The 15,316-nt window shown below is 38.1% G+C and overlaps 1 protein-coding gene across 1 annotated transcript; it reads right to left on the reverse strand.

Moving 5' to 3' along the window:
• Nucleotides 1-3,078: 3,078 nt before the first annotated feature.
• LOC135689646 (uncharacterized) lies at nt 3,079-14,126 on the reverse strand. The gene is made up of 6 exons (XM_065206944.2): nt 13,032-14,126; nt 8,215-9,161; nt 7,447-7,670; nt 6,550-6,716; nt 6,018-6,108; nt 3,079-5,881 (listed from the first exon to the last, which is right to left on the reverse strand). Exons 1-6 carry the CDS (start codon nt 13,749-13,751, stop codon nt 5,151-5,153), a joined length of 2,880 nt encoding a protein of 959 aa, XP_065063016.1. The 5' UTR covers nt 13,752-14,126; the 3' UTR covers nt 3,079-5,150.
• Between the last annotated feature and the right edge of the window lie 1,190 nt (nt 14,127-15,316).

Genomic DNA, 15,316 nt, shown 5'->3' on the forward strand with positions numbered 1-15,316 from the left:
ACGATTATGTTTGTTCACTTCAGAATGTCCATCAGCGTGCAATTTACAACAATGAACATTCAATTTTTCTCATCCTCTTCCTGCTGATAAAGCAATCGTTTAGTCAAGAACTGGTCTTCGCTTTTGAAACTCCGTGATCTTGGTTTTGAGATAATTTTCAGCACTTGTTTTGTAAAATTTTATAATTCTGTAGGCTAACTCACAAAATATATGTTATTTAACATAACAGATCGTAGCATTCCTATTTTCACAATTGATACAGAAATAATACTATAATACTGAAAACATATTTGCTGTATCCGTTCAAGCGCATATGCGTATCATGGAGCGGATACGTATTTCAGCTTGTTTACGCACATCCGTTGAAACACATGTGTCCAATGTGACGCATATGCGCTTCACAGCTAGGCCCTCCATGTCAGCCATTACACTGTAAAACTTGAGACGCATATGTGTCTCAGCCCATGCAGAAACGCATAGTACACCGGCAGACGTCTCAGCAATTTTTCTAAGAAGCGCCCAAGTAGTTCCTGGTTTGTTGCTTAGCAGTGAAATTTTCTGTGAAAGCAAAGCACAATCTTAAGTCCTACGTGGGTAATTAGTGCCCCTAAAAACAATTTTCCTTCAATCAATGCAATCTTGTCTCAAACTGTAAAGAAAATTCAATGAAAAAAACAAAGACGTCCATTAAAAAGATTTTGAGACAGAATTGTCGGGGTGCCGGTAAGCTGATATTCTTTCCTCCAGGGATGGCATTGCCACCCTATGCCACCCCTTGGCTACGGGTATGCCATGGGTTATGAAAATGAAATGAAAAAGACAAAGAAGCCCATTAAAAAGATTTTGAGGCAGAATTATCGGAGTGCCAGAAAGCTGATATTGTTTCCTCCAGGGATGGCATTGCCACCCTATGGCACCCCTTGGCTACGGGCCTGCCATGGGTTATGAAAATGAAATGAAAAAGACCTCCTCTAAAAAAGAGTTTATGACATTCTTGTTTTCTCTTCAGTTCCCTTTATTGGACTGACATCAAAATATATTCTTTTTCGTAACTTTAATGATTATGCTCAAGATGTTTTTATGTTGAATCTAGAAATAACTTACAAAAAGAATTTCATTTCTGTACTCACCAAAATATTTTCTTTCCACCGAGGCTTTGAAAGTTTTTTTAAAAATATGACAGAAATTTTCCCACGGTAAATTAATCCACCGAAATTTTTCGCCACCGGATTTTTTTACTTAATGTATCACCTATAATCGGTAAACGGTGCATGTCCATTATTGTTTTTACTCGTCTTTATTTTTGCCATTTGGCATGACGGCAGCGTATTTTTCATCAAATTTAACGAAAACAAGCCATATTGGTGACACCAAATTCCGTCCTCGATTATGCGAATTTTTGGCTTAAATGAATTTAAGCGAGGATGCGCTGTACCAATTTTTCTCTCCTGCCAATTTTGATGTGGCTGTCAATGATTACTATTACACAGCTCGAAATCTCAAGCTAAATCGAAATGATTTTTGCACAATAAATATACTAAGGGCCTACCAAGGTAGGGAGTGTGGGCTACTTTTGAAGGTAATTCTGAAGGTAAAGTTGAAGTTAAGATTTTAGCTTGTCGGTAATTGGGAACTACTTATCTTCAGAGACATCATTTCATAGAAATAGTGGGGGCCAATGGGAAGGTGCAAGAAGTTTTACTCTACTACGCGGGTGCCAGAACGAGAAGGCATTTGCCTTTGCAAACAGTCGATGTAAGTTAATTTTAAAATGATTCTTTGCGGCATCCCGTACAGACGTTGGTTGTTTTTGTTGCTATCCAGTCTTTTCTTCTACTTTTACCTGGGTTTAATCCAATCAGGATTAGGATCAGCTGCTCTAAGCAAACTATTTCAAACTAAGGGGCTAAATTTAAAAACAACCTTCGAATACTTCCCCGGATCTTTTTTTGGTCCAGATCAACATTGCTGATATAAAGATGCATTTTCCGCCCACCCTTGAACGTCTTATTTGCAATTTTTTCCTTTCTTCACTTCACTTAACAAATTTTACCTAACTCCGAACCTACCCCTCTCTACCCCGAACCTGCCTCCCATAATAATTGTGTTGTGCAGTTTAATGATACAGGCGCTAAAACGATACTTAAGAATACAGCTGGGTTTTGCAAAGAAATACACACACTAATTGAAAAAACTCACTATCACAACCTGTTGGAAATTTAGGACGAAGATCTCGTGAACTTGCAAAAGTGGTATTCATCATCATTCGACCCCCCACCCTAGCCCCTTAAGAAGCATAAACGCATATTATGTGTAGTAAGTCACTATTTCAATATTTCGAGACTATTATCGGTTAAGAATCGTAGCACCCAATCGGGTAAGAGTCGTCGAAATAACGTTTTTGATATCTAGCCTCGTTTCCATGAAGTATGTTTTGAGGCATGCGCAGTTTTTAGTCCCGGAACTTGGCTTGGCATATCAGGATTCATTACCATAAGGGTCATCAGATAAACTGTGAACATTTCAAAGTTTATCGTTAACTCAACAATTCGATGTTATTTTGGTCGATACTAGCAGGACCAGACCAAAGAATCGTAAAATCTCGCTAGAAAAGCGCGAGTACCGGGAAATCGAAAAAAAATTAGAAAACTCCAGTACTCGAAGCAATAGTGAAGAAACCGCTGACTTTCGAAAAAGGCAAGAAATGCTTTTAATGTGGCATTAAACCAATCTGATACGTCTCTGTCCTCGTGTAAATGGTTAAATCCGTAATTGGTCCACATTTTATCACAAGCAATGATCGAAGATGGATGCCGAAGACGAAAATTCGCTTAGGCCTTCATGTTTTCATGCAAGACCTCGACCACCTGATCCGTCCATACAAAAACACAATCTCTGATGACAATCTGCTAATCTTAGCTTTTCCCCAAAGTTCTTTTTCTCTTTTTCTCGCTCTTTATATTTAGATTTTACCGTATGCTAACCAAAGTCTAAAGCATTGGCGGCCTAAAAGGGGTTCGGGGGTAATTATCGACGACTTTTGTAACAATACAGATGAAGACAAGAAAATTACTTGCATTAGAAGGCGGACTACATTTTATCTTTTCTAAAAATTCAAGGAATTATCCGTGTAAGTTACCACAGTAGCAATTTCCTATCATTGCACAACAGGAGAAACTGACGTGGAAGAAAGCACGCTACCTTAATACGAAAATTCAATCACAAAAGCGAATATTTACAATTATGCATACAACATTTCAATTTTATTCAAACGCCATTTTGGTGGGAAATCGCTAATTAAACAAAAGTGTATGCAATCCTCTAACAGCCAAGTTAGAATGAAATTGCATATCTGCGTTTTGGTAATAGCAGATTTAAATACAGCTCCTGCAAGCTCTTGAAGAGTCCTCCAATCAAAACACGTCCCTCCAAAAAACCATGCTTCTTGATAAATTTTCGATCGGGAAGATACTAGTGCACTAATGCACGGACTGTCCTACACAATTCCAAACAAGGGAACAATAACTGTTAAAGCTTGTAAAGTTAACGAATATTTGACGATTTACTGACATTTCTATTCATCATTTTCTGCTTAAAGGCATAAACAGACAAATAGCATCTAAAATACCCACGTTAACATCCCCACCCCGAAAAATTCTTTCCAAATGTTTAAAACACCGTAAGACACATTTATAGGTTTGCTGTATGGGAATCCGACAAGCCACTACGTTAGAACCACATACTGATTCTAAACCGTACAGAAAGAGGGTGAAACACAGTTAAAATCCAGGGTAGCTTGTAGTTACCGAGCAGCCATCACGCATAACAGGGCCAGAGGTTTTCGTTAACAAAATCCACGCAAGCTCGACAATTTATGTCAAAAATTAAAGGAAAGTATCATTCCTTTTTTTTAAATAAGCTAAAAATATTAAATAACGTTTTAAACGAATATCTACATTAAAAGCACTAAAGCATCATTTTTATAAATCGGGGTGACAATAGCAATGTTTGGAAGATCTTCAGCAAGATGATTTCACAAGAGAACCTTTAGTCAGAATCAAGCAACTGACAAGCACTATGCTGTCTCAACTTTAATTCTTTTCATGCCTCATACCTAATACCGCAAAAGCATCGATTTGACACACATTTTTGCGCATGTCAATTTTGCACCACATGCCAATGTGAAAAGAAGATTGTGTGTCCGAACAGTAGACGAGCCTGCATTTACACAAGAAATTTGTGACAATTTGGTACCATTCCGAACCAATCCCAATTTTTTTAGAAAGAATTATTGATACTTGACCGCATCCACGTTCAGCGGTTCTGAAATCACTTCGGAAAAATGGGGGTACCTGGGCGCATGACGTAGCAGGTGAAACTCCAGTGTCTAAAAACCAGACTCAATTGTTGTTTGGAACAGATAAACCCGTTGCTAGCCCACCCGTACCTATTTTAGTACCGTTCCAAATTCAACCGGTCTCGAGTGAACACAGTCGGAAACGCGGAAATTTATTTCCTTCAATTGAGCTGCATTGTCATATTTTTATAGATCAGGTAACTTTCTTCAACTTGTCAAAGCCTTTAAGCTCTTAAAACTTATATCCAGTAGCGGCCACCTGGGGAGAGGGGGGCGTAGAGGCAGTTGCCTTCCAATATATTGGAAGAAATGGTCATTTGTTTTAAAACAATGGAGAAATGTGACATCACCTTACCGAAACAATAGACTTGCCCCCATTATTTGACCAAGTGTCCACCACTACTTATATCTTCCAGTAATTGACTTATTGTGAATAACCTGAGCATTTCCCGACATTATTGAATACGCACACTTAAACAGCTTCTTGGTAAGTTGAGAGTACTGCAGCTGGTGAAGTTTTTTTAGGGATGGAAAAGCATCGTGTTATTGGCCATTGATTTAGAGGTTTCAAAACTTCGCACTCAGTTGGAAGGTGCAATTTTGTCAAAAGTATATTTGTAAACATTGCAGTGTCGTCCGAAAGACAATACAAAACACAAGACCCTGATTATAAACATTGGTAAGCGGTTACGCTGAAGGTCTGATGCATGTGAGAATATAAAAATCTGTACTTATGAAGAGCTTAAATCAATCTCGAGGTTGCGAGAAGCCTTTGAAAGGAACCCTTTAGAGGTTACAAAATAGAGCACAAAGCACTGATAGCAACATTTCTACGCATGTCTACTCTTCTCTTCTCGTGATTTGGACTGGAAAAGAATGGTCCTCTGTTCTCGCTATCATTATTCATGATTGGCCTTGGCGAAGGATTGCTTAGATTAAGATACTCCAAGTCGATTGCAGTCTCTAGGCCGTCATTATCTTGCTTTATCAAAACATGAAATTTGTTGTTAGCAATTTGAACTTGACTGTGCTGATGGTAGTAAATTGGATTGACGAAGCTGTAGTGGTGAATCTCATTTTGCTCTATCAAACCCCGCGTGTTGTCCTCCACGTACACGCATTCTTGTTGGATACCTTGCAGTCGATTTCTCGTTACGTGGGGGTCTCCCTGCATCTTAATGTGAACAGCAGCCATTTTATGACCAAAGATGTCATTTTCTTTAATTATTCCAACGCCAGCAGTTTGGATACCATGTTCTTTGTTGTGGTATATGCCATTCCCCTGTATCGTGCAACATACACCGAGCAACACACAAATACCAGAATGGTTGTTGAATGTTATGTTATTGTCCTGCAGTGATATTTCAGCTGGCCTTGTTAACAAGACCCCGTGTTTCATATTATAGCTTATGGTGTTGCGCGAAGCAACAACTCCGTCGCTGCCGCCATACAGCAATCCATGTCCACGGTTCTTTGTTACCTTATTGAACTCGACTTGGGGCAATTTCTTGTCTGGCCTAGAAACTAAAACGTAAATGCAATTTATGTACAACTGAACTATACTTGAGATACATCGAATAAATCAAGTCCACCTATGAACAAACAATTGGAAGTGCTATCAATAATGGCAACTAATGGGAAAGCAAGCAAAAATACTAACCGAGTACGAAACGTGACTCCGGCTCCTCAAAATCGTTGATTGGAGGGACAAATTCCTCCTCGTCGCTGCTCTCAACAACTTCTCCGATTTCCTTTAAAAAACAGAAATATTTGAAGGCCTTCTTCTTGAGAAACATTCAAAAACTATAATACTAAACAAGGGAAGACATTTATTGGTAAATAGAAGCCATCCAGACAATTAGCAGTTACGCAAAAAAGTAAGTAATATTTTACGCTGCGACACATTTTCAGTGGATAGATCTCAAATGACGCAAATGTTTAAAGGCACGTCTCATTGACTCTAGCATAGTGGCTTCTGACCTAATTGGCCAATAACAGTTGAAGGTATAAACATGTTAGGCGCCTGAGAACGAAATACCATCTAGGCTAGCGCAAGACTTTTTACGCTTCAGGAGCCACTGTAAACACCACGCGTGTGGCACAGCACTAATAACACTAGAAAGCAGAAAAAGAGAGACTATGTGGCGCGCACTGCTATGGGTGTCAAAATAATTCAAGGCAATTATAAAAACCTGGTGTTGTTCTTGTTGCAAAAACTGAGCATGAAGCTGCTGCGAATCGTGGTCAAGGTCACTGTTGCTAACGAAGGCGATGCCAGAGTCTCCAGAATCTTTGATGCGGTTGGTGTGAATCACTGGCTTGGCACCGTCCAGTATCCAAATCCCACAACCTCGGTTTCCTGAAAAAGGAAATACCGCCTTCAAACAACCAAATTTTGTCTGTCTCGAAAGCACATTATTTTGCGCCAGCTATATAGTAAACACACTTGATGCAACTGAGATTCTCGAATGAGTCTTTAAGGGTATGGAGCGTCGTTTGTGTCTATATTACAATTGTACTTTTTGTAGAGGGTTAAATGATTTCACATGCCATTTCACGCGATTTCACAACGCGCAATGCATCATGTCATATGAAATGTAGAAAACCTCATGAAATTCGAAACGCCATATGAAAATTGAAACGCCATACAAAATGAAACGCCACTCGGAGTGTGAAGTCATATGATAGGTAATGTCACGCAGAATGCATAAGCAGCAGGAATATGATATGTTATCGAGAATTTGAAAAGCTACACGAAATGTTAGACTGTGGATTCAAATGCCATAGAATAACATAATGTCATTAGAATTTAGTTAAAGACCATATAAAACGGGAGTGAATGGCATGTGACATCATTAAACACTCTACAAAAAGTACAATTGTAATATTAGACACAAACGACCAAATCTTTGTTAGTTTAGTATTCTAGTGTGATGCCACAAAGACGGACCAAATTTCACGCGAAAAAGTCAATCGTCAAAAGCCTTTTCTCTCTTCGCAACAAATTCTTCAGCTGAAACTACTGCTAACGCTCTTTAAACATAGCTTTAAAGTCAGACAGGCGAAACTTGGGATTTGAATGCTGTCACCTTCGATGTCGTTATCGTATAAAATGCCCTTGCCGCCTTCCCCAATGACGATGCCATCCGCCTGACCTTTCCGTATCCTGTTATGTGACACGACCGGGTCTGCGCCATTCCTTATATCAATGCCAGCCCATTCCATGCCGCAAATGTCATTGTAAGAGATGTGCCCCTTGCCGCCCTCCGTTACCGCAACTCCTGCTGCACGACCGGACCATATGCGGTTGTACCTGGCAAAACAAACATATCATTGTCATCCCTTTACAGAATACATCTCTCATTCACAAAATACAACATTTCAGGAGGTATAAAATCAGATATTTCTTCTCATTCTCTGCTGAATATTCCTTTATTCCTACCCCCCCCCCCCCGCCTTCTTATTATTAAAGTTTCTGTTCGCTGGCTCATCGCAGCTCAAGCTTCATACTTTCATAGCTGGTTAATTAGATGACAGCAAATTGAAAAATCCATTTCTACTTAATATGATTTTACCCCCCCCCCCCCATATCAAAATTACATGATATCTGCGTCCGATAGGAAAATTGTAATTGAAAGAATGATGCTTTCGCGAAAAACTCTAGAAAATTGCAGAATAAAATCATTGAAGATTGTGGAAGCTCTTCGCTTAAACCGATCGTTCTTACAAGCTGACAGTTTGTTTCCAAGTTTCATTCTATTTTCTCAGAAGTGTTTTAATGGGGTTGGGGAGTGGCAATAACATGGGTGTTGGAGTGTGGGGGTTATAACGGGTAAAAATACAGTAACAATACTTACATGACATCCGGGTTTCCCTTGTACAATATGTAAACCCCAGCCTCTTTATTGTTGTAAATGTCATTATCTCTTATTATACCCCTGCCATTGTCTAAACAGACAATTCCAGACCGCTTCCCTGTGAATATGTGGTTGTTTTGTATCATTGGATTCGCGTTACTCCTCAGATCAATGCCCGCTTCACCGTTGCTGAAAATTTGATTGCCACATACAAGCCCATTAGAATGCTCTCTCATAAAAATAGCGGAGGTCTCGCAGTTGCTGATCGTGTTTGCCAATATGACAGCCCTTGCACTCTGCATACAGCGAATTCCATAAACAAGGCCAGAGAATACATTTCCTTCGATCCATGCATGACCAAGCCTACTCACCGTAACACCACCACGTCCCCCTTCTATTTTATTGTTTGTAAAAATGATTCCCCGAACCGAATTTAATATTCCTTTTGTTTCATCATCAAAACAATCATAATTGTTATCTATGATCATGTCGCTGTATCCGGGCTCTCCTTTTTTCCCTCTAGATGTCTCGTTTTCATTTTCAGTGTCCAGTAAAGTCCCTGATGACTTTTCTGACGACTCGAAGCTTTCTGCAGATGCACTCACACCCAGCTCATTTTCGCTATACATTTTTGCCTTGCTGTTCCTGTATCGCACTTTTCTGTTATAATATTCTTTTAAATTTGCACTTTGAACCATTTCCACCCAGCCTCCAACATATGGATGCAACATTCGTGTCTTTAAAGATAGGCTAGGTTCCTCAACAGCAACAGCAACCCTGTCTGGCTTGAACTTGCAGTTGCTGACGTTACTGAACCCAGTTCCTTTGAAACTGACATGTGAAGAGTTGAATGTGCAATAGCGAATGTTGACAGTGGCTGGAGCATTTACGTGAACTTGCCCTTGCTCAAACAAGCAGTTATCCAGCTGCAGATGCCCAGAAAAAACCTACAAAAACAATTTTATTCAATTTTGGTAGATCAATTTTGGTAGAGCTTGTGTTTAAAATCAACTGATATTTATCGGCCAAATGCTACCTGTAAGAAAATGTATACGAGCAATGAGCGAAGAAAATAAAGACCGCAGTTTCCATTACAACCAACTGTTTCTGTCTCTTTATTTGTGAAATCAAAGGCAGTTTCTCTCCTAAGAAATACAATGGGGCAATTCAGGCGATTTTTGAGTGATTTCCATCAAGACAACAAGATTTTTTGCAAAATTGTACGATATCTCTAAGAAGTAATTAGTTACTTGTGTTCTATTATGATAGTAAATACACCCTATACAGAATGACATTTCTTCTCAAAAGCATTAAATTTGATCTTTGCAACCATTATATGCATCAGCATTAAGAGTAGTTCTGCGGCCGATTACCAAATAAAGAATAGGTTACTAAGGACATTCTAGTTACATCTGAAGAAGGCCTGTCGCATATATTGCTACGTTTGTTCCGAATTTAAAGATGAAAAAATTCGTAGTCGATTCGCCTTGTTCGAGGGAATGAAGTTTCATAAATGATCTAGCGAAGAGCTTCATTGAACTGTAAGTTATTCGTCCCTCTGGCAATCGTTTTTAATCAGCAGGAAAACATAAACGAAAAAAAGGCAAATTCCATCAACAATTATTTGTGCAGGATTTGAAAGTCAAATAGATTTTCCACGATTTGAGAAAGCTAGGCAGCTGTAAAGGAAAACCTGTTCTAAATAAAAAACTTCTCACTTCCCTTATTCACAATAAATATCATGGTGTAAACAGTAGAGATATTAAGGCGAGCAGGTACCGCTGTTCAATCGAATGGAAATTAAACTCTCAATAATAAATGAAAGAAAGCTGTGAACGTCATAAAGATTGCCGACACGCACGCCAAGGTAACATGGTGAAACAAAACTGACATCGCCGTGCAGTAAGGACGGTCGCAAACAGCTAAGGAAGTCCCTGGGCTAAGGGCGTCCCAGGAAGGGAAAAACTATTCTTATAGGGGATAGTTCAGAAGCAGACACTGAGGTTGGCGGTACAGCTCTCTGCAAAGTACCGATAGCAGTAAACCCTCTTGTCTTTAAATAAAAGCGAAAAAACTTTTTGCAGGCGCCAGGAGTCGAATTGCTAGCCCCAAAAAATGAGTTCGTTGAAACTTTCATTTTCTGTTGTTCTCTCGGCGTACAAGGGTGATTTTTATTTGGATATGAAATGCTATGGCATCACAAGAAATCACTTGTAGTTTGTTAAGAATACTATTACTGCAACATTGACACACTGTGAACATTTGGAAATCTAACGTTGACCCCCTACCTTCCCAATATCTTATCAATTGTGAGCCACCAATAGCATTGGTGACAAAAGCTCTGGAGTGGCCGATAAAAACTTTTTAACAGTTTAATAATACATATCTAGCCCAGAATATATCAAAATATTGTCATTTATCAGCTCTTTTTATTGCCTGCAAGTTAACTCTAAGGAACTGAACTTGTACACAGTCTGCGTATACCTTAGTTGATGAAACCATAATATTTGTGAAGTGATATTTTCAAAAACTTTGGAAGATAAAGAAATATTAGTTAGAAACAAAACGCAACTATTATTCTGCATAATGACAAAATATCCTGAACCTACAACAACCAATTAATAAAATGTTATTCAAAACAGTAAGCATGTTAGAGGAATAAAGAAAATCTGTATACCTAAACATACATTTAAAGCAGAATATGACCAGCCAGCACACCATATACTTACTCTCAATACACAAAGAGAGACTGGCAGTCTTATTGTGCTAAGTCTACTATTTCTTCAGAAGACATAGACTCTAGCCCTGGTAAAAGATGTTTGCCCAAATGGCTTAGCATTGCTTAAAAGGGATATGTTCCAGATTCAAGCAAACTTAAAAGCAAAGCTCCAAGCTGCCAAATTCAATTTAAACTTTCTCATCATTCAAATTAAGCCTACTAATAGAGTTGTCAAGTGATGATGTCACAAAAATATATCTTTAAAATTTTTGAAATTGTTTCCTATAACCTGAAAGAGCATCAAGAAATACCTCTAAATCTGCAAAATCAGTTGAAGCTATCACAAATTGATCAGATGAGCACAAGCTCTGGCCCCATCAAACCTCTGTAGTTTGGTCTCAGTTTATAACTTTATGAACTGAGCCAAAATAACAGTAATCTGTTAGCAAACTTCAAATCTTCTATTGGCCACATCTTCTATTGGTCCATTGGTTATTCTTGGGTATAAGATTAAGGAGAATTTGTGCTCTTTGGTAGCTATGAATGCCATTTTCTAAATGGTTTATTGCTGGACGAGAATTATAGAGTGCAGCTGTTTTGAGTTTTTGCTGTATAATTCCATTTAGAAATTGCTTAACAGTATGTGTCCTAAAAATAATCCAAAACATAAACAAGAGATCCATATCTCATTTGCTTTTTTGGTACATGTATATTTTCCTCAAAATTATAGCAATTTTCATAGACAACCAGAGAACTGTTGCAATCAACTCATTAAAATAGTTTTGTGAATCTGCAAACAATAATGCATTGGGGTGGCTAAATTCAGGAAGGCTATGTTCAAAATGAGTAATAAATTACAAAAACTTTCTTGTCAAAAACCGGTGACCAAACATGCCAGGACTAACTTTTCAGTCCTTTTGTTGACATTTACCAATCTGCCAGAAATTCTATAATTTTCTGCAACGCGAAACAATACTGCTTTGTAGAAAATTTCTCAACATAGATCATGACAAAATTACATGCCATTGGGTTCTTAGGAAATATATTAGGATGATTATTAAAGATTATGAAGGTTAAGTCAAGCAAACCCTGCACTTATTAAAAGGACTTAAAATTTGTGGCTTGAAAGCAATGTTTAATGGAGATGAAAGGAACCATGCTGTCAATAAATCAGTTACCAAAAAATTTCACTTCTGCTGGAAAAGTTTTTCATTTTTTGACACAGGAAGGATGGAAAAATAAATGTTATACCTAAGTGCAAGTTAATGTACAGTACTATTAAATAGATTGTAAAAGTCGTCTCAATAAACGATTCTCTTACCAGTACAGTCTTAGATATGTGATTTACATGGAAGGTAGCCAAGTTTAGGTAGTTCCCTATTTTTTAATTTCTTGATACGAAAAAGGTAGTGACTAAAACTTAATTAGAGAGATAAATATATTTCAGTTTGATCAATAAAAGGTGGTTTATGGATCAACATTTGCAAACCAGGTTGAACAGCCTGACAAGTGAAAGTTGAACCTAACAAAGTATGATGTTACAACACAACCATTAAATTGCCACATTTTGCATTTATGCATTTATTACATCTTAAATCTCAAATTTTAATATGTCTGAATCTTTTGTGAATTGTGAAAATTATATGATGAAACAGACAAATGTGTTTAAAAGCAACGAAATAGCATAAGACAATTTTTTTTAGATAATATTTCCTAGACCTTCTCTATCCTTCTGTAGTTGCTAGCATTGCAATAAAAAGAAGACATATTGAATCCTTTGTAATACATGACTGAAATCTTTTCTATAAGAACCAGATAATTTTTGCTAAGGGACAATGTTTGTATTGAACTTATTCCAACACTGATGATCCGAAACTACAAACTCTCCATTATTTCTAAGACACCCAAATAAGTAACAATTTTGGGTGACATTTTTGGCAACACAGTTGATTTGATCACAAAACTTGCCCTGTTTTTTCTTCTAATTTCTCATCTTGCTGGGCATTTTTAACACTTTTCTTTCTTTTGGGCATATCAAGCCTGGGCATTTTACAAAGCTTCTTCTTAAATAAAAAGAGTATAGTGAGACAGTGCTTACCTCTATCAAAACTGATGATGATCCTCCCCTACCTCTCTGCCTTGGGTAACTCGGTTTCAACATGACATTAGCGATTCTGGCTGACGATGCTGTATGTTCTATCAACATTGTTATAACAACTTTTCCTGGATCTCCAGTGCCTACAATTTCCACCGGGAATTTAAGAGCAAGAGGAAACTGTTGATAATGACATGCGTCTAGAACAATTCTATCAAAAGGCTTTGCTGCAGAAAGAGCCCTGTTTATGGTGAAATATTTTCTGCCTGGTCCTACGTGTATCACTTTTCTTTGCCTTGGACCTCTTAACAAACTCAGCATTCCGCCATGAAAAGTGCAACTTGCATCTACACTCGTCTTCAGCCATTGCTGGGCCGCTAGTGAATGAATCTTGTAAGTGGAGCGCCATGATTTTGGATCGATGTGAGTTGAATTAGGCCAGTTCGGATGTTTCCAACGTTTAGCGAACTTTTGTTGTAGAAAAAGCTCTCTCCATCTTGTTGAGTCCAAACTTATCACTAACTCATTCCAGTCTGTACAAGTTTGACAGCATCTGCAAAGATCTCTGATGGACAGGTAAGAAAATACAACTCGCCAAAGTTCTAAAGGCAAACTTGTTTGGTTGGTTTTCGTTTCAACCGACGATGACTTAGACTGATTCTTGTGGCCTCTATCATTCGCTGTAGACTCATCAAGAAATTTTTCTTTCCGCAATGCTGGCATTTCGTAGAATTTCTCATAAACTGACTTCTGATGCTCACATTTTGCCCTTTTCACAGACTTTCACTCTTACTAAAATCATGTCTTCGAACGCAACGTCCATTTCTTAATCGGTTGCGAGCAATTTGAGTCTCTTCATTTTTGAGCTTGGCGGTCGATCTGTCAACTTGGAATGGCAAACCCTGACATCGCATGGAATACACAGTTAAGAAAATCTTCTTGAAATACAACTTGGCAGGGAAGATGTTTGACAGGCCGCAGCTGCATCAGACTTTCCAAATACAACATGCGCTGATTTGCGAAGGTTCTACATTTCCAGATGATATTTGTCTAATTGAATTGAATTAGCAAATCATGAACGCCGCCACCTTCTAATCAACAAAACCATGTCCGTCCTTTTTGCAAATCTCAGACTGAATACAACACGGCCGGCGAAAGCGGGGGGGGGGGGGGGGGGGGGCCATGGCCCCCTACTTTTCTGCAGAGCTAAAGGAAAATTTTAGGCAAAAGTGGAAATAAATGTAGTATAGCATTCCGTAAGTAACTGTGTTTAGTAATCCCTTAAATATGCCTTTAGATTTAGCTTGGTTGCTATGACTTTATCATAGAAGACATAAATAAATTTGAATATGGGAAATAAGATCAAAGAAATCGGTCATTGTCTAGGTTGTACAACGAGAAACAGCTTGGCTTAGGAAATAGATCGAGAAACCTGATCCAGAATAACTTGGTGCCAGCACAAATTGACGGAGTTTCGTTTTTTCTATTGCCTAAACGTGGCTCACAAGGTCTATTTGTTAACAACAAATTTCTCAGGAACATTGCAAAAAGAGAGGAATTGCTAGCGATGTGGAAGGGAAAGAAACTGACGATAGGGAAAATTTTTGACGACATGAGAAAGAAAGAATGGGCAGATTTGTTCTAAAAAAGTAAAATCAAGAAAACTTCAACACTTGATTGTATCGATAATCCATTGCTACCAAGAAAGAAAGTCTAGACGCAATTGTAAATTCTATTAAAACTTTTTTTGATTTTTGTTAAAAGCACTTTTTTTCCGAAATATTTATGATCAGAAGTTACAAAAAAAATATCCCAAGTGTACAAATTGATTAATTTGCTTTTATTTTAGTTAATAGTTCTCCTGTTTTTGTTGAACTTGTACATATTGATTAAGCAAAGCTTAAAGATATTGCCTCGGATTTTCCTTCAGTAAAAGTCCTCGGATTTTCCTCGGATTTTCCTCGGATTTTTCTCGGATTTTCCTCGGATTTTCCTCGGATTTTCCTCGGATTTTCCTCGGATTTTCCTCGGATTTTCCATTTTAGATACTGTCTCTGGCCATCCCTAAAGTCCTAAAAATTTTCTTAAATGTAAGCCTAACCTAAGCCCTTTCAAGACCTTCATATTTGGCCCCCCACTTTCAAATACGTTTCGCCGGCCCTGTACAACGAATCTCATGATCATAATTGGCATCGACTTTCTTCATCATTAATCACCTATCAATAGCAGGGCCATAAAACTAAGAAACAATAAAATTACTCTTCTCTACAGCGAATTTTCGAAATAGA

The sequence above is a fragment of the Rhopilema esculentum genome, chromosome 5, assembly GCF_057945365.1.
Source record: "Rhopilema esculentum isolate cy_ngs chromosome 5, ASM5794536v1, whole genome shotgun sequence".
NCBI lineage: Eukaryota > Metazoa > Cnidaria > Scyphozoa > Rhizostomeae > Rhizostomatidae > Rhopilema > Rhopilema esculentum.

Bases quoted from the DNA above. Each gene is read 5' to 3' on its own strand.
- LOC135689646 (XM_065206944.2), bottom strand. From the start codon at position 13,751: ATGCCAGCATTGCGGAAAGAAAAATTTCTTGATGAGTCTACAGCGAAT. The intron at 6,717-7,446 runs GTGACAGCATTC...TTCCTTTTTCAG, and splicing joins ATACGATAACGACATCGAAG to GAAACCGAGGTTGTGGGATT. The intron at 6,109-6,549 runs GTTTTTATAATT...TGTTTTTTAAAG, and splicing joins TGCAACAAGAACAACACCAG to GAAATCGGAGAAGTTGTTGA.